Raw genomic sequence first — 27,399 nt, forward strand, 5'->3', positions numbered from 1 at the left:
CCCCACATCCAAAAGGCAAAATATATTCATATATATATATATACACACACATGCACACACAGAGGCATTTTTCATTCACTTTCAGATCAGGGAATTCCTTGAGCCTTGTGTGTTTTCCCCATTTATTAATTTCCAATGTGTTTCTTCCTGTAAGTATTGGGTGACATCATGTCCTGTCTCCCCTTGGACACAAACCTGCTTCTCACAGTCCCAAAATCACTTGTCAGAGTTTCTCTGGTCTATCCTGCTCTGTGTAAAACCAACCCCCAAAACTCGGCTGTTGATACCTTTCAGTTCCTGTTGCACATCCTTTATCCACAACAGGCAGTTTCTTATATTCCCTAATGGGAGTACAGAGAAGAAAAAGTAGGAGCAGAAAGCATAAAATTTGTAAATTCATAGAGATAATAGGTGGATGCTGGTGTGGACTATCACTACCAGAGCAAATTCTTAATGTGAATATATTTTTTAAATTTATATAAACCTGCCATGTGCTACTCTCCTGTGACATCATTTAATTCTTATATAGTGACAAATGCTTCATACTGCATACCAGACCCACTTTTTCTGTGCTCTCCTTTATTTTTTTTTAATGGTGCCTACAGAGAACTTAGAAGACTTGACTCAAATTGGGGGAAAAAAATCTGAACATACACTAGCTTTTACCTCTGGTTCAAGTGGGCATGGTTTCTCCTGGATATTGACCTTTCTGTAAAAAAATAAAAACAAACTAGAACAACTCCTCCCCCTCCAGAATTTTATAAAATGAGTCAGTTAATGGCAGTTCTTGAGCTGCAAAAATCCTCCTAAATAGCTCCTACAGCAATGTGGTCCTAAAGTTGGTGTGATAAACTAATTGATGTAACAAACAGAACTGCCTGCCTTTTCATTTTAATCTCTGCCACACAGAACTTAAAATCAAGTGCAGTTCAGTGAGAAGATCTGTGTTTTAACAGCAATGCCTTTTTAGAGCCATGGCATTGAGTTTCTTTTTATGGTCTTCTCTTTAATCTGTGAAATAATGCAATGACACAATGCAAAGTGACAGATGACCAAATTGTCCAGAAAGCTCCTTGCAGAGTCTCTATTTCAGTTTTAAAGACCACATTGCCCAAATGGCATAAAGTGCCACCCTAAAATGAAATTTACAGGTCTCTGGAAAACTGAGGAGCAGATTAAATTTGAATAATTAATTTTAATGTTTTCATTTATTTTCTTCTGCATTAAAGTTTAAGTTGCTTGTATCTTTTATATGCAAGAAATAAAAACCTAATTCCCAGGGTTCAGTTCTCATTTCAGCCAAAATGAAACAAGAAGGCTCGTGCAGTGTGGGAGGACTGCAGTGCAAATTGATTAGCCACAATTTCCACCTTCTGAGTGAGATGCCATAATAGATGACAGATTCTTTTTTTATTTTTTCTAAATCACAGAAATAGATGCTACTGAACATGACAGCACTTATTTACAATTGCTCCATTTACCCCAGAATGCCATTATTCCACTTGAAATTTAACTTTTTAGAGGGTCAGAAAATTACAGCGCTCTGGTCCTTCATGAACCATCCTCTCTTGCTCTAATAGAAGGTGTCATTATTGTTTCATTAGAATTAAAACCAGATAACTTTTTATGACATTTTTCCAGTGGAGTGAAATGCAGTCAGAAAATTGAAAAAACTGTAGCGGAAAAAAAAGGTGCATCTGAAGAGATAGAAAGTAACTCAGACATGCAAAGTTCTCAAATGATCCTTCCTTCTTTTTTTTTTTTTTTTTTTGTCAATGATGTATATTTAAAATGGAAAATTATATTAGAATTATTAAAAAAATAATATAAATAATGTTGCTCATATTTGCAGGGTCATATACTCTTAGTAACACCAAACTGCATATAGTAGGATGGGGAATAATGAAAATAATGGGAATAGTGTTAAGACTCTCTAATAATAACCCCCAAATAGCTCTTAAATTCTCATAAAACAGAGATTTAATTTTTAATATCAAAAGACTTTCTAGGACTATGAATTATTGCTGTGAACCTCAGAAAACAAGACTTCTAAGCTCCCCTCAAATAAAAAACAACCCTCCTGATGTGTTGTGGAAAGCAGAGCAAATCCTACAGTGGTCCTAAAATTTATTGTGGTGGGGGATGGTGGGGGGGAAGTGAAAAGAATAAAAGGTTTGGTGTCAGATGCTGTGAAAAATAAAATTGTTCAACACTGGTAAGTAAAGAAGAAGGTGTTTTAAGGCATCTCTGAGGGGTTTTTTGAGTCGAGTGGTTGCTCCAGTGAGAGGTGCTGGAAACAACAAGGCTGTCATTGTTGAGGAATGGAACGGTTTGGGTTGGAAAGGGGACTTAAAGCTCATCCCATCCCACCCAGCCATGGCAGGGACACCTCCCACTGTCCAGCTGCTCCAGCCCCAGTGTCCAGCCTGGCCTTGGGCACTGCCAGGGATCCAGGGGCAGCCCCAGCTGCTCTGGGCACCTGTGCCAGGGCTGCCCACCCTGCCCTCCTGGAGGCACCTACCCAAATTCAGCTGCTCAGTGAAGTTTGTAGTCTCAGCATCATCGTGTAAGGCAGCTAGTGAGTCAGGGAAACTGTGGGAACCCAGAGCTTCCCTCTGGCTGCCCTGGGACCCTGGCAGGGGTCAGGAACCCCCCTGGACAGAGCCCCCAGAGACACTGGCTGTGATCTCTGCCCATGGAAAAGAGTTTTCAATCTTACAGGATCAATTACCAGCTCTGAGTGTTTGATATCAGTAATAATTAAGTGTGGCACGGGTGCAAAAGTGAAATTTTAGGTTTCTAGATGAGGGGTCCAAAGGGGACAAGCTGGAGGAAATTGGGTGTGTCTTGTCCTTTTTCTCCTTCTTCATGCCCTCCATGTCTCACTGTGGTGTTGGCATTTTTCTGTTGGTTCAGGCTGGGGACACACTGTCCAACGTAGGTGACAGATATTGGCACGTTCTTGTAAATGCAGCCCAGGGAGTTTCTGGTATTTAATGTTTGTCACATCCCACTGAGGGCAGAGCCCCACACGCTGCCCTGCAGGACAGAGCTGGGCAGGGCAGCAGAACATGTGAGAGATAAACAGAATAAACAACCTGGAAACCAGCACAGACCAATGATGGCTTCTGCTTTGGCAGGGGGCTGACAGACAGAGACTTTCTACAATCCCAGGAACATTTAAATAGCACAGATTCTGACAATCAACAACCCCTAAAAAAATCTCACTTTTATTCTTTTGTTCTGTTAAACTGCATCAGCCAAGGCTGTTGGCTACCTCTCTCTCTTAAAAAAAACAAAAAATCCCCCAAAAACCAAAAACAAATCTTAACTTCTCCAATGTGCTATTGAGGCTTCTAAGTGTTGAGGATCCTCAGGATTCTGTAGGAAAATAGAAAACTGTACTCACAATTTTTTTTATCTTGTATTATAGCAGAAGTGTTTGATATAGCACAGCCAAAATATAAATAAGACAAACTGAAGAACACCTCAAAGTCAAGAAAAATAAATTCAGATAAAGTGCAGGGAGGGTCTGTTCCAATATGTATACCTAACTTATAAAATCTTTGAATTTCTGATGCTACCAACGGGAGGTCATTAGCCATCTGCAGCGAAGTCTTTAAGTGATATTCTGGTAGTTTTCTTCTTAATAATTATGACTGAAAATAGTATTGGTGTGCTGTAACTCTCATTACTTCTTGACAAAGATAACCCATTAAGGTGGGTCTAAATATTTTTACTTCTGCCATTTTAAAAAACATACCTGTGTCTTCTTTACAGAGGTGCTTTATTTTCACTAGCTATATATAGAATTAATTTCTAATTGTGAAAATACTTTTCTGCTTAATTATACAACAAAGAAAGGATGGCTTGAAATAGGATTAATATATCTTGTAGTTAATTAAACATGAAGCTTCTAAGGAGATCACTCCAGCAACAAAAGCAATTAAGGCTTGGTTATGTATAGTACATAATTAAGCAGGAAGTTCTTGTAATCCCAAGGACTAACTTTCAAAGCTTGTATTGCTTTAAAATAACCTATTTTCTGGCTTATTTTAGAGAAAACTATCAAATGTAAGTATGAGCACTGTCATCTCAGGTATCTTCTCAGCTCTGTCGTAATGTTGTAAATGAATTATAACATTAAAAACCACAGTTGCATTCTGAAAAAAAAAAAAAAAAGTGTCTATTTATGTCTTTATGCCTGTTGAGTGAATAGATGTATAGAAACAAAAGCCAAAAAAAGTCCAGTGAGGAAATTCTGATGAAAGTCTGTTGTGATACTTTATATTACAAATCTCAAGGTGCTCTTGAACAAGGCCCAGATAATTGGGAAAATGTTTAGTTGCAGTATTTCAGTGTCTACAGTGATTTCCCTTTTAAAGTCTTCTCTGCTGAGATTTTTCTCTCTTCTGTCATGTTTTCTGACAGGGAAACTGCTCTTGCTTTGCTTGAGGAGCGAGCAGGATGAATGTTATTAAGTAGAGTGCAAAGAGGGTCTCACACAGCACATTGCTGTAGAGACACACCTGACTTAATGTGGAAATCAAAAACAAACAAAAAGAAAAGAGCCAAATATTCTGCTTGGATCAACACTTGACTCTGAGTAGGATGTCATTAGGGAAAAATACATTATGAAACCAATGTATAGTTTAAGATTCAGAGACCAACAGGGAAATGCTCATATCTACTTTCTGTGATGCTTTAACATGCTGAGATACGACAATTTCATTTTCTGCTTACTGCTAGGTAAATGTCAGCCTCGTTTTAAACACATTTCCCCCTTCTCTGAAGAAAGATACAAAATGTTCTGCTGCCTTCAAATTTAGATTAATTTCAAGTTCCTTTTCCACCACTCCTTCTTTATGTTTGTGTATCAATGTCATTATTTACTTAGCTAAAAAGATACCATCTCTGCTCTTCATTTGACAAGACAGAAATCAATCTATTTCTATGCTCTTTATGCAGGGAACAGAATACAAAAATTAATAGCAGATTTTGAACAAAAATGTTCTGAAGTCAACTAGAATCTCACAATAAAGCTTCACTACGTTTTCAAAGTGGCATAAAAGGAATGCAAAACTGAGTCTTATTCAGAGGAGAATGGATTTCCTTGACCCTTGTATATTTCACTTATGAGATGCTGACAGATACATGAAGGAAATATTAAGTATCTTGCTTATTCAAAAAGTAGTATTTGGGAAAATATGTGCAGGGCTAATAAAAATATCACATCTCAGTTAATAAAGCATCATGTTCTTGGAAAACAAGACTAGATACAGTTCCACTCCATTCTTTCACCCTCATTGTGCTCTGGCTTTTTGCCTCATCTGTGTTTACATCAGGTATTTTTTGCTTCTTAAAGATAGTTGACCTTGACAAGGTCATTTTGCTTCTCTCTATCATTTCCAGAGAAACAACTGTGACCAACTCTGCTTGAGTCAAAAAACAATTCAGGGGTAGCTACGAAAACAACAAACTATTTTATTAGGAAAAAGTGGATGCTATTTTGAAGCACCACCATGGAAGAAGAGGGCACGAATAAGAAACACATTTGGACCCTTTTTTTCCTGTATTCTAACCTAAACAATTGTGTAGCTATTTTATTTTTTTAAGGAAGTGCAAGGGAAATGTGCCTCTGCTTCACAAATTGAGACAGAACATTATTTCAAGCCACTGAAAATGCTAGCTTGGTAAAACACGCAGGAATTTAAAACAATGAAAAACTAACATCTCTCCATTAAAATTTCATGCACTGCGTTTTCAGAAGGTGCTGCTATTGAAGTAACACCAACATTCCCACTGCAAACACACAGCAACAAAAAGCTGCCTCAGACTCAGATCCTGTGTACATCAAAATTCACAACACCTAGGCAGGTTTTGCTTACACTCCCATATTTTCTGAGGCAAGATCAAAACCTGTTATTGTAATAGGAAATGGGTCATTACTCAATTTAACTTTCATCTTCAGGGGAGTGATACTCACAGGAAAGCTGCGAGTCAGTGAGGGATCTGACAGCACTCTCTTGCAAGATTCCAATCTTTAGGGAAACTTCCCAAGTAATTTCTGTTAGTGATGATTATTTTGCTATGTGTCAAAGACAGGCTCTGGAGCACTGAGTTAACCCCTTAGTTCTTACTGAGGGCTTAACAGAGAAAGCAGGGACTATAATTTGGGGAGAAGAGCAGGACTTTGTAAAACACAACATTTTTCTACTATAAACTCTTATCCATAGCTAATTTACAGCTCAGACAGGGTCTTTGTTCCTCTTCATGGTTAAATGGTTTAGTGGTGGTGCTGGATTGATGGTTGGTCTTGTTGATTTTAAAAGTCTCTTCCAACCTTGATGATTCTATGATCCTATGAAGGTGACATCACACAAATTTTTGTCACAGAGTATAATCATGCTATGTCTGTCTAATGCCTATTTTCTGGACAACTTGCAGCAGAGAGCTCCTGTACTCTGCCTGTCCTTCTAATAATCCCTCTGTATTTTACCAGAGTAAAATCAATGATTCTACAGATGCTTCAGACTTTGCTACCTAAATGATAGAATACAGCCTAAATAAAGCATTTGAAAGAAAAAAAAATAAACCAAGATTTTATGCTGCCTTATTTAATTTTTAGGCTTAAATTCAATTACTACTATAAACATTTCCATAAAATGAATTGCAGAGGAAAGCTTTGCAAAGTCAAAAGCAATTTAGGAAGGGCAATGCTGAAATGCACAATTTAGTAGCATTATTAATGTGAATAATGCATTTAATTTGAAATGATTTAGGGAAAAAACTGAGTTAGAGTGCAAACCCTGGAATGACCATCAAATACCACTGGAAGACAACTCTGAGTAGGAAATCAAGACATAGCTCCTAATACAATTTCTGTAATATATATGTTTGTTAGCACTGTTAAAAACAGACTGGCAACATGCAAAGATTAAAAAAATAAAAACAGAAAAAAATAATAAAAAAAAGCTTTTTATTCATCTTATCATCTTGAGTTGCAGGTTGTCCTAAAAGCAAATAGTGGCCATCTAGTTGCAAAACTAAACCTATGGTTGATGGGCAATTGAAGAAGTGAATAAAGTGACCTGTTTAACATTCTAGCCTAGGCAATGCAAAGTCAGTACATTCAGCAGTGTGAAAATTAGAAGTGGTCATCAGTCTTTATCTCCTTTTGTCTTTGACTAAGTCACTCAGAGCTCTTTGTCCATTATTACCTCATCCTACCACTGCTTTTTTGCAGGAAAATTTATCTATAGCAAATCTCTGGCAAAGAGCAGGAAAGATTTGTGTTAATAATTTATTCCAAGCCTGCCTTGAGATGCATCTTGTGAGATACCAGGCTGTGTGAACAGAGTATGACACTGTGAAGCCACTCATCAAGGTGGGCACAAGAGCAAGGAGGTGCCAAGACCCAGTGTCCAAATTAAGTCCTTCAAGTAGAACTAGCAGCTACCAGAAAAGAGATGTTTTTGCATTGGAAAGATAAACTGACTGTAAATATAATATTTTTATCCCATCAGAAAGCACCAAAAAAGGGCTGACATCTCCACAATTTTCATTTTGTTACCTGAAATCTCAGAACTTCATAATTGTTGAAATTCTAGTAAAAAAACAACACCAGCTTAGCATCTGGAGAACCAGAGACCAATGTTGTTACTGTTTCTGTGAAGAGCATTGATTTCTTTTATGGCCTTGTGGTTTATTAAAGCTGCAGAGAAATACAGGTGTCTTCTGTTTATAATGTGATATATTTCAGTTCACAGCTCCTACAGAACATCCTGTCTCTCCAAGCCCATTTTTTCTCACAATGCAAGGCTTAGCAACCCAACCCTTCCAGAAGTCATTCAATTTCCTCATTATGTTAATTACCAGACTGGTATTAAATGAACATTTCATCCTATTCCAATTTTGCGTCTTTCAAGCTCTTATTTAATTAAGATGTTGTTAAGCATTTTCTGGTTTTTTTTTTGTTTTTTTTTTTTTTTTGAGTTTTGTTTGGGCTGGTTTTTTTTGTGTTTTTTTTTTTTTGTTATGTTTTGTTTTGTTTTGTTTTTTGTTTTTACTCAGTGTTGGTGTTAAAACAATTAAACTACAGGCCACACGTAAATCTCCTACTTGGCTACTTTAACCAGTACTGGTATTAATATATGTTTTGCTAATGACAAATTATCAAAAGAAAACTAAACAATCCACACAGTTTTCTCCTTGTGAGTTATTGAACAGATCTCCAGATGAGTTGTTGAATTGCTATGGTATAGTGGTTTCTTATCTAGAAAGATCCTTCAGAATTCATTGCAAATGAAGATTATTACATCAAAAAAAGGGAGAAAACAGTCAGGTGGAATAACAGACAACACAAGAAGAAAATATATGAGAGAATAAAAATATTTCTTTTTTTTTTCAGTGAAAGATGAATGCCAGCATTGAAACAAATTCATCTAACCAATACTAGATGAAAAATAATCTATTCCTAGATTAAAAAAAAAGGAGTAATCTCTTGTAATTTTCCTGATTCAAAAATGTCTCTTATAATTTAAGTTAATTGTCCATCTTTCTCCGTGGCTGGCAGAGTAAAGACACATTTCCACTTCTGGAAACTACTCTATAAAAAAAAAAGAGTAGAAGCTGGGTTTGGCTCAGCTTTTAAACAACAACTCTTTGATTTGATCACTTGGAAGCTTAAACATTGGAAATAAATGCTAGAAAATGAATATAAATATAAAAGAATATAAGTGATGAATATCATGATGGCATGATAGAGATGCATTTTGTATATGTATGACAAAAAGAGGATAATTATTTGGAATGCAATTTTGCCTTTGTTTTCAAACAAGAGGCATTTTGATGCGAAAAAGATGGGTTTGCATTAAACTGAAAGAATAATTTAATTGCAGCTCTGAGACAATCTAATGGCTTTGATAAAGAATCTCAGTAATATTGTCTAATACTGGAGATTAGTTTGGCAGGAAAATACCCAACCCAAATATATAATACCACTGGCAATCATCACATTTTTAAAGCATGTAGGTATAACAGTTGCTCTGCCAATCTTCCAACAATCTGTTTATCACCAACTAGTTTTTCTAATAGTACTTAGCTGGTTCCACAATCAGAAGGAGAAATATTGTAATTTGACATTGCTGTTGCCTTCAAAAAAACCCAACAGTTTAAGATAAAATACTGACAATACCCTGGTATAGCTGCATAGTCAGGACTAGGACAACGCAGAAAACAATTTATTCAGAAGGGATGGTTGAGTGGGAGGAGAAAGCTCCAGGTGTTTGGGGACACCAAATGAAGTGACATGCCAGAATTTAACTAATAGTAAATAAAGAAAAGGGAGTTTAAGCTGCTGCCCTGATTTCACAATTTACAACTGCAGAAAATTAGTAGCAGAGCAGGCATGGATTTTGAGAAAAATGTTAATTATTTTGAGTTATACACTCAGCTAGGAAAATGAGATATGGAGTGGTGAAAATCTATTTACAAGAGCATTTTCCAAGCATCTGAGATATTAGTTGCACTTTAAAAAATAATCTTTACAGCCTCAGTGCCTCATTTTTGGACATAAGGCAGGGAGTTCTCCATCTCATCCTTAAATGCCAAGTAAGTGAAGAAATGGTAAGTGGGGTGACCAAATGGAAGAGCAATCCTGGATTGTGTCCAGAAGGAGCCTGAGCACTCAAAAAACTTGCAGCATCCTCTTCAAGGCAATGACAAGGTTATCTTTGAGGAAGCATGTGGGGAATTCAGCCCCAGGGTTATGACAGCTAGAAAAGTACAATTTTAGTCATGTCATCTATTTAACTTTCCCTTCATGTCAAGAAAATATATTTTTTCATCACTAATGGTGGTGTTTGGTGTAAATAAATAATTGTGCAATCTGTAGCTTGTAGAGTCTAAGCCACATCAGATTTTCAACAACTGCAGTGTGATTAAGGTGAGTATTTTGTCCCCAAAAATGCACATTCTGGGCCTGGACACACAAAATACTGTGTATTCCAAAATTATGGGTGCAGCAATCCAAAGCACTTTAAACCAAAGAGCATAATTGTTAATGGCTACATTTTAGAATACATAGCAGATTCAGAGTTATCTTTTTTGAAAGAAAACCGTAAAACACTCCCAGCTCCCAAGAGAGGAAAATTTATCTCTAGAGTTCATCCAAAAGTGCAAGCAGCATTTGATGCATGATTCAAACATCACCTCTCAGCAAACATTATCACAGCAGGTGCTCTGAGATGGATGTCAGCACACTGGCTTTTAAACTGCTGGTAGCAATGGTGTTTAGGCAAGGATACCCCAACAATGGCATTTAGTCAGTGTGGGAATCCAGGGCTTCCCTCTGGCTGCCCTGGGACCCTGGCAGGGGTCAGGAACCCCCTGGACAGAGCCCCCAGAGACACTGGCTGTGATCTCTGGCCATGGAAAAGAGTTTTCAATCTTACAGGATCAATTACCAGCTCTGAGTGTTTGATATCAGTAATAATTAAGCGTGGCACGGGTGCAAAAGTAAAATTTTAGGATTCTAGATGAGGGCTCCAAAGGGGACAAGATGGAGGAAATTGGGTGTGCCTTGTCCTTTTTCTCCTTCTTCATGCCCTCCATGTCTCACTGTGGTGTTGGCATTTTTCTGTTGGTTCAGGCTGGGGACACACTGTCCAACGTAGGTGACAGATATTGGCACGTTCTTGTAAATGCAGCCCAGGGAGTTTCTGGTATTTAATGTTTGTCACATCCCACTGAGGGCAGAGCCCCACACGCTGCCCTGCAGGACAGAGCTGGGCAGGGCAGCAGAACATGTGAGAGATAAACAGAATAAACAACCTGGAAACCAGCACAGACCAATTATGATTTCTTCTTTGGCAGCGGGGCTGACAGACAGAGACTTTCTACAATCTCAGAATCATCAATACCTCAGATTCTGACAAGTCATATCAGATCTGTTCAAGCCATCCCACACCCCAACTATAATCCCAAAAGGACAACACCAGGCTTTGCCCCCAGTTTTTCAGGCTTTCTCGTAAAAATTAGAAAACATAAAGCAAGAATTGCCTTTGGAGATCATTCAAAAGGCATGAAATGTTAACATGGTAGATATGATATTGGTAAGCCAGCTACTTCAGCAAAATCCAGAAGTCTGGGCTAAATGCGTAGCTTTAAACCCATTTCAGGGTACCATGGAATCATCATTCTGGGCCTGATTCCTTGTGGAATTGCTGAGGGAGGCAGACATGAAGACACATTTGCTTTCACACGCTTTTCCTTACAAATATGTTTTGACTAAACTCTGTGGAAGCAGCAGCAGGATGATAAACCTTTCAGTCAACGTGTTATAAGGCTTCAATATAATACTCTGTGTTTTAAGGAAAAGGAAAACCACCAAAAACCCGGTGAGAACTACCAGGAGGGAGAACAAGAATGAACAGATGAATTCAAATGATAGACATGTCTCTGTTACAGAATCATTACCTACACTAGAAGCATATGAGACTGTCTCAAGTCATAGCCTGAATTCAGAACAACCAGCCTGTAGCAGAAGCTAATGACCACCTTAAGCACTGAAAAAACAAGTGGATTTAATGCCTTTTGAGTTTGTTTTTTTTTTTTTTTTCCCAAACATGAAATGTTAGGATCCTTTTTTGAAGAAATATCATTTTGTATAAAGATTTTCAGGAAAAGGTAGATTGTTAATATTCTTGTGGAGTTGTTGAAGTGAATATGAAATCATATGAAAAACTAAATAAAAGATGAGTATTTCTTCAAAACGTTCTTTTTGACCAGACAATAAAAATTATTCCTTATAGTTCAAAGACTTGAAAAGACAGTTCAATTGATCAGATTAAATTTGCAGGTTCAGGTAAATTCAGATATAGAAAGACCACAACAGCCTGAAAATTTTGAAAATATAAAGCTTAACTATGCAGCCCCTTGCCATCTGCAGTTAATTAAACATACACTGTCATCCACAGGAGCAAGAACACACAACAGGAAATTTCTGTGGAGCCTCTGCACACCCTTGGTTTGACTGATGGGGCTAAAATATGATGCAACCACCTCCCTTTCTGATGGAAAAACATTTTCATCTGCTTCTCCACCATAAAACACAGCAATGAAATGTTCATCCTGTGCAGACACTGCTAACTGCTCTTCCAACATGATGCTCTAAAAGAATTTCAGCAGACTCCAGGATCTCCAGCTATTCCGAAGTTAAATAGGGCAATTTCTCCTTCCTTTTATGGAAAGTGTGTAAACTTGGGAGGAAAAAACAGTAATCATATTCCTAACTTGCTCAGCAGCTGTAGGCAAAAAAAGGCTAATATGTCATAATTTATATGTGGAGAGATTGCAGGGGGTTAGTGGCCATGTCTGGTGCTATTGAGGCTTCCCACCGAGAGCTGCACTGCAAAGTGGCAGCTGACTGAAAACACTGCTATTTTCAACAGTTCAAAAAATGCAAATGTGTCACTGGCTGGTCAAACAAGCTTCCACACTGGTGATTTATTGAAATCTCTCACATTAGTGAGCTGTATGAATCATTCCTGGGCTGAAAACAGCCCCTGTGCACAGGTTTATAATGGATTCAGGTGCTGAATCAGTCTTGCTGGCTCCAGAGTCCTGTCAGAAGGTAATTTTGGGCAGCCTTAATTAGACAGAGATGATTTCTGTGGGCAGGATTCACTAAGGTGCACAGAGCTGAAGGTAAATATGCTTTTCCAGGGAGCCTTGGAAAGGCAGAAGAAAGGAAAATAAACTCATCTCTCTCAACAAATGAGGGGAATTCAGTGAATCAGATCTGCAACCACCATTTTTGTTCATTAACAAAGGAACACTGGGGCTAGTGGAGGCAGGTTTTCCTGCAGCTGTGATCACAAAAATACAAAGATATGTTGGGCCTTCAGAGCTTGTGGCAGAGCTGGGAGGGTTACAGTCAGAAACAGAAGAATTTGAATATAAAACTGAACCAGAGAACAGCCCCCACGCCTGGAACACAAAGAAGATAAAGATCTGGGAAAATCCACGTGGAAATTTACCTGCAACCACTGTGACTGGTCGTTGTGGCCGGAGGTCCAGGCATTAACTTTGCCTTGCTTGTCCAGCCGGGCTTTCCTGGGCTCCCAGGCGAACATGTCCATGTTGAGGGTACGGAAAACGCTGGAGGCAGTGATCTGGAAGTCCTGGATGTGTCCTGATTTCATCCCCAAGGGCTCAGAGCAACCTGGAACAGCAGGGCAAGATCAGTGGCACTACCTGCTTATCTCTGTCAGGGGTTTAGGCTTTCTGTTATGGCAGAAAAAACCTGCAATACTTGAAGAAAAAGATGTAATCAAGACTATTGTTGGAGGCACTTGAAAACAAATAAATGAAAAACAGTCAATTCAAGGCGCTTTGTTTCAACAATTGCTTGGGTGAGTCAAAATCAAGATAGAGAATTCAACATATTTTATCCTGGCATACACTTATGAAGCGAGACAAAATGAAAAGATTACTTTTGTCTGTGCTTATCTTATTTTTACTTTTCTCTCCCGCAGGAAAATATTGTTTCCCCTGTTCTGTTTGATTTTCCTTATGCTTTTATGCCACCTCACATCCACCATGTGTTTGCTTACTGAGCAAACATTATTTTTTCTTAAAACCACTGCTGCAGTAAAATGTTAAAAAGCACTGAGCTCTCTTACACTTTTGAATTATTTGACATCTAGGTAAAAATCCAGAAAGCCCAAAATCCCCCTGAAGGAGGGAGAGCCTACAGAAAAACAATTGTGTAGGGAGGATAGTAGGAGGATATCACTTAGGAGAAATCGATAGTTAATGGCTTATTTTTTTGTGGACATCCAACACCACTGAGTTATTTTGCTGTAGAAAAGATAGATCTTGGGCTTCTCCCTTCTCTGTTCTGCATGAAAAAAGATAAAAATAAAAATTGTTAAGTGGCTCTGTGTTCCTCTGCCTTGCTGGGAATGTGTGCCTGTTGTGTGCTGGGAATGTGGAAGGTATGTTTGGATGCAGAAAAAGAAAGAAACAAGATGAGGCAGCACTGAAACAACAGGACTGGAAACCAGAGAAGGCAGATGACCTGCATGGTTCTAAGATTTAAACAAAAAAAATGAGAAAAGAGAAAGGCAAATGGTTGAGAGAGAGAAGGCTGCTAAGAGGACAGGAAAGCTGGATGTATGGCTAAGGGGTTGGATGACACTTGACAATTGGGGTAAAGTGAAAGATGGAAAAGATGGAGATGGGAACACAAAAAAATAAGCTGTTTTCTCATTTCCTTCATGTCCCAGCAGTCAAAAACTTGCACACATGCAGTTATAATACTAACATGATCTTTAATGTAATATCTCCTGTATTTAAAATTTCAATATTGACATGCTTCATGTTGAATTAAAAAACAAACAAGCAAAAACCAACCAAATAAATGAAAAACCAAGAAAAAACAGAGTTAACTTTTGAAAAAAACCTCCAGTCTTACATAACTGATTCTCTCTCAGTGCACAAATGGAAATGGCACAGCCTTGTCTGTAGAATGGACTCATTCAAAAACACAACAAAAAAAAATTTCCTGGGAGTGGGAGGAAGCAATTGATAATAGAAATAAGAGAGACTAATCTGCTGCTTTGGAGAGGGACTTTGCTTATTATTAAATTCTGAAGTATCACTCCAGGATCACAAGGACTGTCAGCAAGGATGTTTCATCTGAGGAATGCTAAGGAGGCTCCTGACACAAAACCATGGGTTGTCAAAGCTGTGATTCAGTGCTGGCCCAATCCATCAGCACCAGTTCTATCTTTTCTGAGTGTTATTATTGATTTATGAAGCAACAGCTGTGCCTGCCTGTGTGCCTGTGCATGCGTGCATGGATTAATGGGATTTTACACTCGCCTGCCTTCTCCGTGGCCCCAGAGCGGGTGGGAAGGCAGTTCAGGAGAAAGTGAGAAGAAGAGTGAGAGTCTGAAGAGGAAAATGGGATGCACACAGGTGTCAGGGTGTGTTGGTGCTGTGTCAGAGGGAGCAGCAGCTTCCCAGCCCTTGCCACAGCAGATCCTGGCTGCTGGGATGACTGAGCCGTAACCTACAGCACAAAGGGCAGGGTCACCAAACCAGCACAGGGCTTTGTGTCATCCCTCACATGTGTGTGTTTATAACAATGCTTATGTCTCCCCAAAACATATCCTCTTCACTGCGCTGTGCCTTTAAATTTGCTTTTCAACGTCCCTGTGGAAGGACTCAATTTCCATTTTTATTTTTTGAAATCTGTGGAAGTCAGATATAGCTGATGCGGGCTGCACCCAGTGGAGCATCTTAGGCGAGAATGTTTGAGATGCTTTGGATACCTCCACCTGTGATAAATTATACCTGATACCTCTGTATGTTTAAATCTAACCAGGTATAAGTTTTCAGGTCTTATTTCATCTAGCTCGATGGAACAGGAGAATGGAAATAATGAGAAAGAGTGGGGATCAGCAACTAAAAATTGGAGGAATAAACACAAAGGTTTTTCTCTGTTGACTCTTCAGAGAGCAGGATCTTGTACTCTTCAGTCTGCATCCATACTACGCCCCTCACCTACCTCTTCCTTTGAAAAATCTCAAACCCTCAAAGGAAATATTCAATATCCAATGCAGAAAGGCAAACCCACAAATGGATCTGCATGCAGCAGTTTGCATGTATCTTGTTCTAGACAAAGATTTGTGTGCTGTTGGCAAAAACAACACATGTCAATTATTTGAGGGCAATGGTGATTTTGTTTTGATTCATACTGTGATTTTTTTTTTTCTAAAAATTGAGGATTTAAAAATTTTTCTCCATGTTTTTGGATCATAGAATACTTTGGGTTGATAAGGACCTTAAGATCATCTAGATGCAAATATAATTCCAGCCCCTTTGCCATGGGCAGGGGCAATTTTCATTAAACCTTGATGCTTTAAAGCCTAATCCAACCTGACCTATAAATAACAAATATAGAATTCCTTTCCAGGTTACACAGTTCTGAGGACAAATGAGAAAAGGGGAACCTATCTGTAACTGCAGGTGTGATAAAGTCTCCCTGTGTGTCAGTTTTGTGTGAATGGTGCCTACAGGGACTGTTAGTGATGCCTCAGGTTTTAGTTTTGGTATTTTTCAGATTCTGTGCTGCTTTAGTAGTGGGTCTGAGCTTCACATCAGGGGATGCTGAGCTCTCTGCACAGAGCAGAGACAAAGCAATTCCTGCTCCAGCTGGGCACCAAGGACAAATGATCCAAACCTCAGCCCAGGAGCACAAACACCGTGGGCTGGAGAGAGAAAAACAAGCAGGATGGGACTGATGGGCTGGAGCTGGAATGGGACAATGAACTCCAAGGTGCCAATGGAGCAGAACTGAATCCCAGGGAGAGCCCCGGGAGCGCTCGTGCATTTTGGGACCATTTTGGGTCATTTGGGTGCAGCCCTGGCTGGGCTCTGGTGCTGCCCAAGGTGGATCCAAGGAGGAGATCCTTCTAATAAATCCCTGCTTTATTCTTTAACTCCATCTAACCTCTGTTCTAGCCTGCACGAGGCATCATTCGATAAAGAAATAGTTACCAGGGAACAGCATGCCTGAAGGAGATGAAATTTACACACTCAGGAGCTTTCTCTGAGTGAGTCCCACGGGGATGTTTAGCTTCTGGGGGCCAACATCCCTCTGCAGGATCTGAGAAACCCCAAACACCAAGAGCTGGAACTGGTGCACAGGAGCCAGCAAACACAACTGTGAGCAGCACACTGCAGGGGCTGCCTGCAGGAATGCAGATGCTGGAGTGCAGGAGTGAGTTCCATGAGTAAGTGACACCATTGTGTGAGCACGGATCTGCTGTTAAAAACAACAGCTTGATGCTGCTATTAATAACAGCTTAATGAATAAAGGCATTCTAATAAGCAGTAGCTGTGATCTGCCTCTCCGCTCACATCAATACTCTGCGAAGGGAAGGGAGGGCAGGACACAGCGATGTGCAAAGCACAAGTAAGGCAGGAACACGGGGCCATGAAAATTAATGCCTAATTTATTGATGGTTGGCTCCACTTGCATCCATCCTGGTTTTCAATGAGATCTGACTGTGGGTCCTGGTAAGCAAAGCTATTTATGAGACTAAAGCAGATTGTATTGAACACTTTGCTGAAGTCCTAAGAAGGTGTTAGCTTTTATGATGATCCAATGCTGCAAGTCTCTGTCTGTTTATCACTCACTCTCTTCTCTCTCACCAGGTCATGTTAGAGAAGGCAGACCCCTCAAAGTGCAGACCACCTGGAATTAAGAGTGAATTAGTCCGTGCAATTACACCTTTCCTTCAGTAAGGTTGAAATTGCTCTGCTGAGCCTCAGCTGTCCACAGTTTTAAGAAATTATGACCTTGACACTGTTAGGAGACCACTGAAATTAATTCACTTCACTAGCTTTCACAGTTCTTTGAGCAAAACAATTCCTAGTCATTCTGGCAAGGGCTTACTCTAAATTGTGGTTCCAGAAGTGGAAGACATTAAAAAAAAAAAATCTAATAGAACAAAGCAGCTAGACAGGATTTTCTATTTACTCTTAAACCTATCTATATTGGAAAAGGGCTACACCAAGATTAATGCATTACCTTTTCATTTCTGAATCTGGTCTTGACTGAGAATTGTTTAACTCCAGCTGTTTTGATGTATCACTCATGAACTGGATGACTATTGTTAGTAGAGTAACAAGGCAGCCACATAAAAATCAGTCCTAAATGAATCAGTGCAGTGCTCCCACCAGTAAAAAGGTTTATCTCTTGGAAAAGGATAAAACATTTACATGCTTTTCTGAATTTGTAAGGGAACACAGTTCTTGCAGAAAGTGGCTAGAGGTCAGGCTTTACATTTCAGAGCTTTAAGAATCTGAGGAAGGTTTATTTTGGGTCCACTTTTTCATTTACTTTTTGCTACAAAATTCTATCCCTGCTTGTGCTAAACCCAGAAAACAAATCCAAACTGAAATCTTGATTAAAGCAGCCCAGACGTGATGTATCTTATGGGTCTGGTCCTCAACAGCAGGAGAAGCAGGCTTATCCCTCTGAGGACATCACGCAGCACAGGGGTGGTGTCACCCCACAGCCAGGAGGAATTATCCAAATCAGGTGTGACAATTGCTGCTGCCATGGGTCCAGAGCAGTGCAGAGCCAGCTCTGGGGCTCAGGAACCATTTTCAGGCCTTGGGTGAGGTTCCTTGCCTTGTAGTCTGCTCAGGGTGGGACACTATGAGTCCATGTAGCCATCAATACATGTTAAAATTGCTAAAATTGCTAAATGACCATCCCCAGAGGTGTCCAAGGACTGGCTGGAGATTAACCCACACAGGAAAAAAAGTATGAAGTTTTACTGGTGTCGTGGTTTGACATGGAAAAAGAATTTTCTCGGCAGGAAGAGGTCAATTTGGATATTGACCAATTGAAGGTGGACACACCTCTGAGAACACAGAGGGGTTAAAATCAGAATTCCCAGGAGAACTGGCTCTCTTTGGTTCCGGTCAGCGTGCAGTGCAGGACTCTGCCCTGCTCGGCCGTGGCTGGGTGGGGAGGGGAAGGTCTATGGCTTGGCTGAGGTGGGCACAAGGGTGGAGGGACTGGAGCTGGGCTGGCCCCTGCAGATGGAAGGGTGGAGAAATCTGGGATGTCTCCATTCCCCACAGAGTCGAGTTAGAGAGAGGGAGAGAAAGAGACAGCAGTGGTTTTATCAGCATCAGCAGTACGCCGCAGGGAAGGAGAAGAGCGAGGGGGCCGCAAGGTGCCCAGCTGCCTGTGGGAGCCGGAGCCTGGGCATCGAGCCAGCCCTGGGAGTCGGGACTTTTAACCCTTCCTTGAGAAATGAAAGCTGCGTGAAATTTCACTCCTCCTCGGTTTGAAAGAGAGGAAGCGAGACAGCTTGGACCCTGGGATGTTAGAAGGAGAAATTCTAGATGGGGGGGGGGGGTGGTGAAGGAGTGGCTTTTGGCTGAATTTTTTCTTGGTAGCTACAGACTTGAACCGATCTTCTCCTCCAAGAGAGAGACTGTGTTTTAGGAGGATGCCAGTGAGCCAAGCGACCTGCTTCAGCTGGGAAAAGACAGAAGTGGAGCAAACAGAGAAAGGTTAGGGAGGTTTGTGGTGGTGTCCCATGTCCTCAAAGAAGAAGAAGACAAGAAGATCTCTGTTCTTGGACCCTCGGCCCTAGGGGAAAATGGGGGGGACTGTGGTCCCAAAAAATGAAAAACTGAACTGTTGTTTTTCCCCCTCTTGGCAGGACATCCTTGAAAGGAAGAATCCTAAAAGCAGTCTGTCCATCTATGCATTGGTGGTGAGAGCACTGTGCATGGAAAGGAGAAGGGTCACCATTAGCAAACATTTTTTATCCGGGCAGTGCCTTGTGTGACATGGAAACACAGGATGTGGCAGTGTGTTTCTTGGGGGGTCTGTGGCACAGAGGAGACTCCTGTCCCCCTTGATGGACTGAGTATCGATTGTCTGCAGGGTGGAAACCTGATTGGGGTCCAGATTGTGTCTCACTGTGGTTTGTTGGAGTTGGGTGGTGGGGAGAGGAATGCTTCAGAAGGTTTTAATTTTGAATTTTGTGTGTGTTTTTTTCTTTCTTTTTCCTTTTATAGTAGTATAGTAGTAGTAGCTTGATAAAGTTTTTTCTTGTTATTAAGCTTGGGCCTGCTTTTCTCTGTTCTCGATTCCGTTTCACAGCATTCAATTGAGAGATTGCATTTTCATGGGGGCACTGGCATTGTGCCAGTGTCAAACCATGACAGTCTGGGTTAATACCACACAGCCTTATAGGGACACATTCCTGTCCCACTGCAAGTGGCCATCATCACTCAGCTGAGCCAAGTGTTGCACTGGTGAGGCCACAGCTTGGGTGCTGTGTCCAGTTCTGGGCCCCCAAACTTAGGAAGGGCATTGAGACACTGGAGCGTGTCCAGAGGAGGGTAACGAGTCTGGTGAAGGGTTTGGAACACAAATCCTGTGAGAACACAAATCATGTGAGGGGCTTGGAACACAAATCCTGTAAGGAACGACCGTGAGTGTCCCTCACACTCCCTGTGAGGGAGCTGGGGGTGTTTTTAGCCTGGAGAAAAGCAGACTCAGAGGTGACCTGATCACTCTCTACAATTTCCTGAAAGGTGGCTGTGCTCAGGTGGGGCTGGACTCTTTCTCCAGGCAGCACTGACAGAACCAGAGGACACAGCCTCAAGCAGCAGCAAGGGAAATTCAGGTTGGATAAAAGGAAGAAGTTTTTTACAGAAAGGGTGATAAAATTCTGGAATGGCTTCCCAGGGAGGTGGTGGTCACCATCCCTGGGTGTGTTTAAAGAAATCGTGGATGTGGCACTGGGTGCCAGGGTTTGGTTGAGGGGTTGAGGCATGGGTTGGACTCCATCTTGAAGGTCTCTTTCACCTTTGTGGGTCTGTGCATTCTGTGATTTTGCGATTTTATTGCTTAGATAAGGAGGTTTGAAAGAGACTGGACAAACTCAGGCTGGCCAAGTGCATTTGCCAGCGGGGACAAAACGCGCGCGGTTGGGAGCATCTGGAGGGGACGGAGGGCTGGGGGCTGTGGAGATCCCACCTGTGAGCTCGCAGCCAAGCAGCTCCATCCTGAGGGTGCAGTGCCTCCTGCACACCTGGGGGTACAGCCGGACGTACTGGGCCTTGATGGGCGGCGTGAAGGAGTTGGCGTACGGCGTGTTGTTGTCCACGTTCCCACGGAACACCTGCGGGCAAGCAACGTTTGCACAGGACAAAAACAAAAGTGTCAGGAGGATGCCTGGAGTCCCAGTGAGTTCCCGCTACTCAAAAGCACCTGCACTGTTCTGCCTGTGAGGGTTTTTCCCCAAACTGCAGCTGTTTTAGTGCTTCCAGTGCCCAACACAAGTTTTCCCAGCAGAATGTCCTGCTGTGCCACACTGTGATGGGTTTGCCACCTAGGCCAAAGCAAGGTTTCTGTCTTGTCACTCCCAGAACCTGAAGCTCCTAATGCAAATAAATTATACCTTCTTTTCTTGATTAATGCATAAAATAGTTGCAGTTCAATTAATCCTGGAATTTGCTCTGACTGATGTTTATTTTTGCCCCTCAGTTCAAGATCCAGCTCCCACTGAAGTGCACTGTAACCCTCCCATTGGTCACAGAGGGGATGAATTAAACCCATCAGCGTTTTTCTGTTCACACCTCACTCTAACCAGACATCCCTGTGCTGTGTTTCTCCCCTTCATTGTGCCCCTCTTATACAACATCTTAATTTCCTAAAGGAAAAACTACATCTAATGCTGTGCAGTGCCTGAGTTCTATGCAAACTTACACAGTAAAGGGTTTTTTCCCCTGCTCTGTGTGCACAGGTCCATCAAAAATAAGTGGTAACTATAAACTGTAAACACACACACCCCGCTGGATGATAATGTTTGTGCAGCACAGAGATTAGCATTGATGAATGGGGCTCTGTGTTTCCAAGGGTTAAAGCTAATCTGCCAATGCAATAAAACTAAATTGAAAACAGAGAAATGAGTAATTACTGGTAAACTAATTAATATGAAAATCAGTTAAGTGTAATAAACAGGATTATTCTAGCTTGGGGAAATAGTATTTATGCAACCATCAATTGAAGGATGAGAAATTCTTAGCAGAGAGAAAATGCAAATTTGTTGATTTCTTTTTTTTCCTCACAGAAAAATAATAACAATTATACCTATATCATACTGCCAGGCAATTAGGCTTAAATATCAGAGACATCCCATACTTCTGAAGGCAGATAAACCATGAGATGCACTCAGATACAGATGATTTAATCTTACCATGTCTTCCTTTGTGCCTTTTACTTTGTACATTGTCCATGACTTCCCATCATTACTGTAGGCAATTTTATAAGATTTTACGTATTCTGGACTTCCAATCCTCTTGGCACCTTGGGTTATAACTCCAGTGACTCGCATCTTCTTCTGCAGGTTTATCTGAAATAACAGCACACTGTTAATCTGATGGGCACAATCCTTGAGTCCTTTAATTCTCTTTTTTATTTTTCCCTAAATGAGAGGAAAGAAACATAGCTGTAGCATTTAAATGACTATTTTTATACTTGCATTAATTATTTTGATGTTTCATGAATTTCATGTGCAAATATATAAAGCAAATGAATGAAAAAATGGAACCAAAAGCTTGGGCTATGCTTATTTCTTGTATGTGTGCAGACATAAATAAATATATTATGGATATACAGAATATTACTGGGATATTACTTAATTTTGGCATATAGGGTTACTCCTATATATTTCTTTCCTGAAAGAGAAATAAAATAGGGTGGTAATTTACCAAAAGCTATATTTTCTGTTCTGTCAGGAGCCAATTTGCAACACCATACAAAAGGTCCTAAGTTAGCTACAAGTGAAACTCCCATGTCAAACTAAAACTACGTGGAAGTTCTGACAGCAAAGAAATTAGACTTCTCCTCGACTCTCACTGAAAATTCCTATACCTAGTGATCAAGGCTGAAATCCTAAAGCAGTCAGTGGCAAAATATCAATCAGTGGATATGAACATTGCTCGTGTGCTTGTCTGAGCTGAACACAACACCATGAAGTACAAAAGGATTTGTTCAGGGTGAACAAATTCAACATTACTCCAGCAGCCTTAATTCTGAATTCTGCCTAATTCTAAATTCAAATCCAGCCCTAATTCTAAATTCTTAATTCTTAATTCTGCCTCCTTTGCTCACCTGTGGCATGGGAACCGTGACAGCTCGGGGTGTGATATTCAAACCCAGCAGTGTCAAACTCAGTCTGTGGCGGCTGCACTCGCCCCCTCTCAGCTGAAATCTGTGATTTTTGCACCAAAAGAAGCTCAGCAAAGAGCTGTTGCACCACGAGAGCTGAGTGAAGGTGCAGGCAGATGTGCAGTGCAAAGAGATGAGTGGAAGTGTGACAGAGCAAACAACTGGGACAGGGTAAATAAAACATTACACTGCATTAGCACTTGTCTCCTCAAAATTAGTTTTATCTTTGCTCCACAGTGGCTGGAGCTGGCCCAGTGCAGTCCCCACTGTTTGCAGCAGCAGCCCCAGCACAGGTGTGGGAGGGCTCAGAGGCAGATCTGCTGTCCAAATACCTTAATTGCTTTATTGTTTACATTGTGGCCTGAAGACTTTCTCCCCCTTGGTAATAAAATCTAACCTCTGCGAAGGATGTAAGATGATCAGACTTTGGTGTTTTAAGATCTCTCTGCTGTGTGCACAGTAGGAAAACTTTAGTTTCTTTGCCCAAACTATAGAATTTTGTGGTTTCTTCTGGGATTTTTTTTTTTTTCTTTGAATGAGTAAGCTATTTCTCTTCTACTTTTCTGTAAAAGTTGGCTTTTGGTGTAGTTTTGCCATAGTTCTCCCTATAAGAAATTATTAAACACTCACACACCTTTGTATTAACAATGTGTGTTTTCGAGGTTTAGACCCATTGAGAGAGGAGAAGCCCCCTACAAAACCACCAGATTTTTTACAGGATCTTTCCCACATGTACCAGAAAAGCTCAAGAATATTTGCAACTCCAGTGGGGAGAATGGACTCACAACAGGAATTCAGAAAGGTATAAATTAGAAGAGATTCATTATTTTTTTCAGCCTTGGAAAACTTCTTTTCCCCAATTCCTGATCCCCCAGAGGGGAAAACAAAATAAAATAAGCACGTTATATTTGTAAAAGGATAGCTCCAGAGACTACTATTAGTCCCATAACTACATTAAAAATGTAGCTAACATGGAATAGTATCCAGTTAAAGATTTATGTAAGTCTCTTATGAGTAGTTCATTCTCTATGTGGAATTCCGGAATATTAATTAACAGGCAAGTAAACCAATTTTCTATGTATTTACAAAATTGCTAATAATGAATTGAATAGCATCTGCAAAACTAAATTAGAAAGCACAGGGAAACAGAAACCAGACATTGATAATTTGCTGACTGGTAGCATCTTTACATTTCACTGCATGAGAAAAGGAAGGTATAATGCAACACCAAACAAATTTTCTTTTATCCAATGATGCAGATAACTAATATTTTTTTAGCTTAATTACCAATTTTTCTATTTCCAGGTTATAATTTTTGGGTTTTGGATGAGAACTTATGGGGATTTTATTTCCCTGTTTACTCTCAAAGGACCACTTCTAATGAAACCATGGCATTAACCATTGTATGTTCTATTCCCATTTGCAGAATCTTTCCTTTTAGGGGATTTATTGAAAAGTGTCCATCCTTTGAGTCACAAATTGAGCTTTATTTTTAAGCAGTATTGAACTTGATGCAGTATAAGAAATAAAACCAGGCTGCCTTGTTTTCCAAGCTCTATGTATCCTGTCATCGTTTGCATAAAATCCCAATGAAGTGGGGAAAAAAAATGCTTTCCAATACCCATGGCTTGCTTACATAGAAATCCCTCCTGGGCTAATGCCATGCTTTTCAGTGAATATGGATACCTCAGGAATTAATTTTCCCTTTGTATCTTTGGGTTCTTTAATGTGTTTTAAATTTTTCAAATTCGACCTCAGCAAAAATTGAAAATACTGCAACTTTAGCAATGCTGTAACAAAGCACGGTCTAAAATCTTTCCTATTCAATATACTTCAGTGGGAAGCTTTGAAGAAATGTAAACTACATCCTTTAGTGCTACAAGCTTTTTCAAATGTGTTTTCTGTGGCATTTGTGAGGGAAAAACAGCTCAGGAAGCTCTGCTTTTTGGATTAAGATCCAGGACAGAAAATTATACATTTTAATTACATGTGTGATGATGTTTTAAGACAAAGAGGTGAAAGTCACCAGGATAGAACAAAAGAATAGAACATCTTTTTAAAAAAGGTCATGGATTCACTTCTTAAGGATTGCTTATCATTACCTAGATGAACTGGGAAAAAGCAAGGATGAAAGGATGAAAGGAGATCAATAGTGTTTTGAGAGATTTACCTCAGTAATTTAAGTAATAAGGCATGGTAAAGGCCTTGTAAGAAGAAATTGCAGGCATAGACATTTGAGGAATCTACTTACAGAGAGAAAGAGAGAGAGAAAGAGAAGAGAGAAAAGGAAGGGAAAGAGGGAAGAGAAAGAGAGAAAGAGAGAGAGAAAGAAAGAAAGAAAGAAAGAAAGAAAGAAAAAAAGAAAGAAAGAAAGAAAGAAAGAAAGAAAGAAAGAAAGAAAGAAAGAAAGAAAGAAAGAAAGAAGAAAGAGAAAGAAAGAAAGAAAGAAAGAAAGAAGAAAGAGAGAAAGAAAAAGAGAAAGAAAGAGAGAAAGAGAGAAAGAGAGAAAGAGAGAAAGAAAGAAAGAAGAAAGAAAGAAAGAAAGAAAGAAAGAAAGAAAGAAAGAAAGAAAGAAAGAAAGAAAGAAAGAAAGAAAGAAAGAAAGAAAGAAAAGGGAAAGAATGGGAAATAAATAAAAAGAAAGAAAGGAAGGAAGAAAGGAAGTAAGGAAGAATGGAAGAAAGAAAGAGCAGATCAGTTTTACCATTTTAACATTTACCATTTAAATTTATTTTAGGAGCAATGGATTCAGACTTGACCTCTGCTCAAGGACCTGTGGTTAGCACCAGCTCAGAGGGGTCTCTTGCAGCCAGTGACTTCCATGGGATTCGACAAACCCGGGATATGCCAGGGATTTGGCTGCAGCCCAAGAACACCCAGTGCCCTAAAACCTTATGGCACAAAGAACTTTATGAAACTTGGATAAGGTTTTCCTTGACACCTGCAGGTTGTGATGGCCCTTGCATGTCAATGAAGAGGATTTCTGGAGCTGGAATGCGTGAGGAACATGGAGTTGCTCAGGTAAAACTGTGTGTAAAGTGAAGCCAGTAGTCAGATACCAATGTATTTAAATCTGACTCTACAAGAACTGGATTATGCACAGACAGGGTGGACAGTGCAAAGTCACTGTGCTGGTGTTGAGCAAAGCACAGAGAGAGCACAGGCATGGAGACAGCTCAGTTTATATGAGTTCAGGGACTGTGGCAAGAAACACCACCTGAGGTCCTCTGCTGGGTACAAAATTGAAAGTTGAATTCATCCATATAGCCAAAACAAATCAAATAAAATCACTTGAGGCAGATAACCTCTATGACTAAGAGCTAGGGAATAAAATCAACTCCTTTAGTGTAAGAAGTCCCTGAAATTCCTCCTAATCTTGTTTGTAAAGTTCTGCCATCTCCATGATTACACAGAGCACTCTGATGGTCACTGCAGGTTACAGAGCCGTGGCCTTTCTCCACAGGAGGGGAAAAGGGACCAGGGTGCTGTGCTCACTGCTCTCAGCACTGGTCCTGTAGGAGTGATTATCTATTAAACAATTTTCACTAATGCCTTGGACTCCAGTGATTCACTCCAATCTGTTTGGGGATGCTATATTGTTGTCTACACCCATGAAGACATGCCCAATCTAGATTTTACAGGAACCTGGAAAAAAAAAAATCCATATTGCAAAGGAAATAAACAGGGAATACTTTTTCTCGAAGAGAAAGTGGTAATATAAATAAGGCAATTTTAAGATTTTTTGTTGATTGTACAGTGCACCATTTTTAAAGGCTATTCAGAACCAGTCCTGCAAATCTGCATGGTGTGTGTGCAGCTCCACTGGTAGCTGTGACTTAATGTAGGAGCTTGTTTTTCGTAAACAAATCCAAAAGGCTCCACAAAACAAAGGCCATCAGTAACTTCTCAGCATGGTTTACAAACCTTAGAACCATAGGAAAAAAAGAAGATTAAATTCAGAATTGCAATGTGTGAATGTAACAGAACAGCAGGGACTGGGGCAGCTCCAGTGCACGGTGTTCATCTTCCTCTTACAATTTATGATCAAATGCTAGCATATTCACTTTGCAGAAGCTATAAAATGGGCAAAAAGATAAAAAAAGCCACCCAGCTGCATGTGTCTTATCTACATTATTCCAGGCAGGAGAGGAGAAGGGGGATGAGAAGACAGAATGACTTTTAGTAGACCCCTACGTGATGCTCCTGGACAGAATCCATAACCATATTCCCCTCATTTGTTATCTCACTGTTAGCAATAACACCACAAACATTTCCTGCAGAACAGCCTTGTCTGAAGTGCTCCTCCAGAGAAAGCTTTCCAGAAATGCTCAAATTAAAGCCTATATGAAACCTTGGGTCTTTGAGATCTTAAATGTAGTTTTTAGATTCATAAACAGAAATGCATTTTATGGAGAACAAAGGTGTTTACCTGTTTCAGTCATGAGATGGAATAGTGTTGTCATAAATAATTCTTCATCTTTTCTAGCACAAAGTAAATATATCTTTACTGCTACTCACCATTACTCACATAAAAACAGGGTTGAATAAGAGATCAAGGTTATACTGGCATTAAAAGATTTATTACAACAACCCTTCCCTGCTGATCTCATCAGGTT

General features: G+C 40.1%; 1 protein-coding gene across 3 annotated transcripts in view; it reads right to left on the bottom strand.

The window, feature by feature from the left end:
- EDIL3 (EGF like and discoidin domains 3) overlaps positions 1-27,399 on the bottom strand; it is a 238,130-nt gene that overhangs the window by 33,585 nt on the left and 177,146 nt on the right. For all 3 annotated transcript variants that reach the window (XM_021551870.3, XM_021551869.4, XM_085566626.1), the window contains 3 exons: positions 21,810-21,965; positions 20,588-20,732; positions 13,041-13,225 (listed from right to left, as the gene is read on the bottom strand). In XM_021551870.3, coding sequence (XP_021407545.1) covers positions 13,041-13,225; positions 20,588-20,732; positions 21,810-21,965 — 486 coding nt within the window. The remainder of the gene's footprint in view (positions 1-13,040; positions 13,226-20,587; positions 20,733-21,809; positions 21,966-27,399) is intronic.

Source organism: Lonchura striata, chromosome Z (genome assembly GCF_050655825.1).
Source record: "Lonchura striata isolate lonStrDom1 chromosome Z, ASM5065582v1, whole genome shotgun sequence".
Lineage (NCBI taxonomy): Eukaryota > Metazoa > Chordata > Aves > Passeriformes > Estrildidae > Lonchura > Lonchura striata.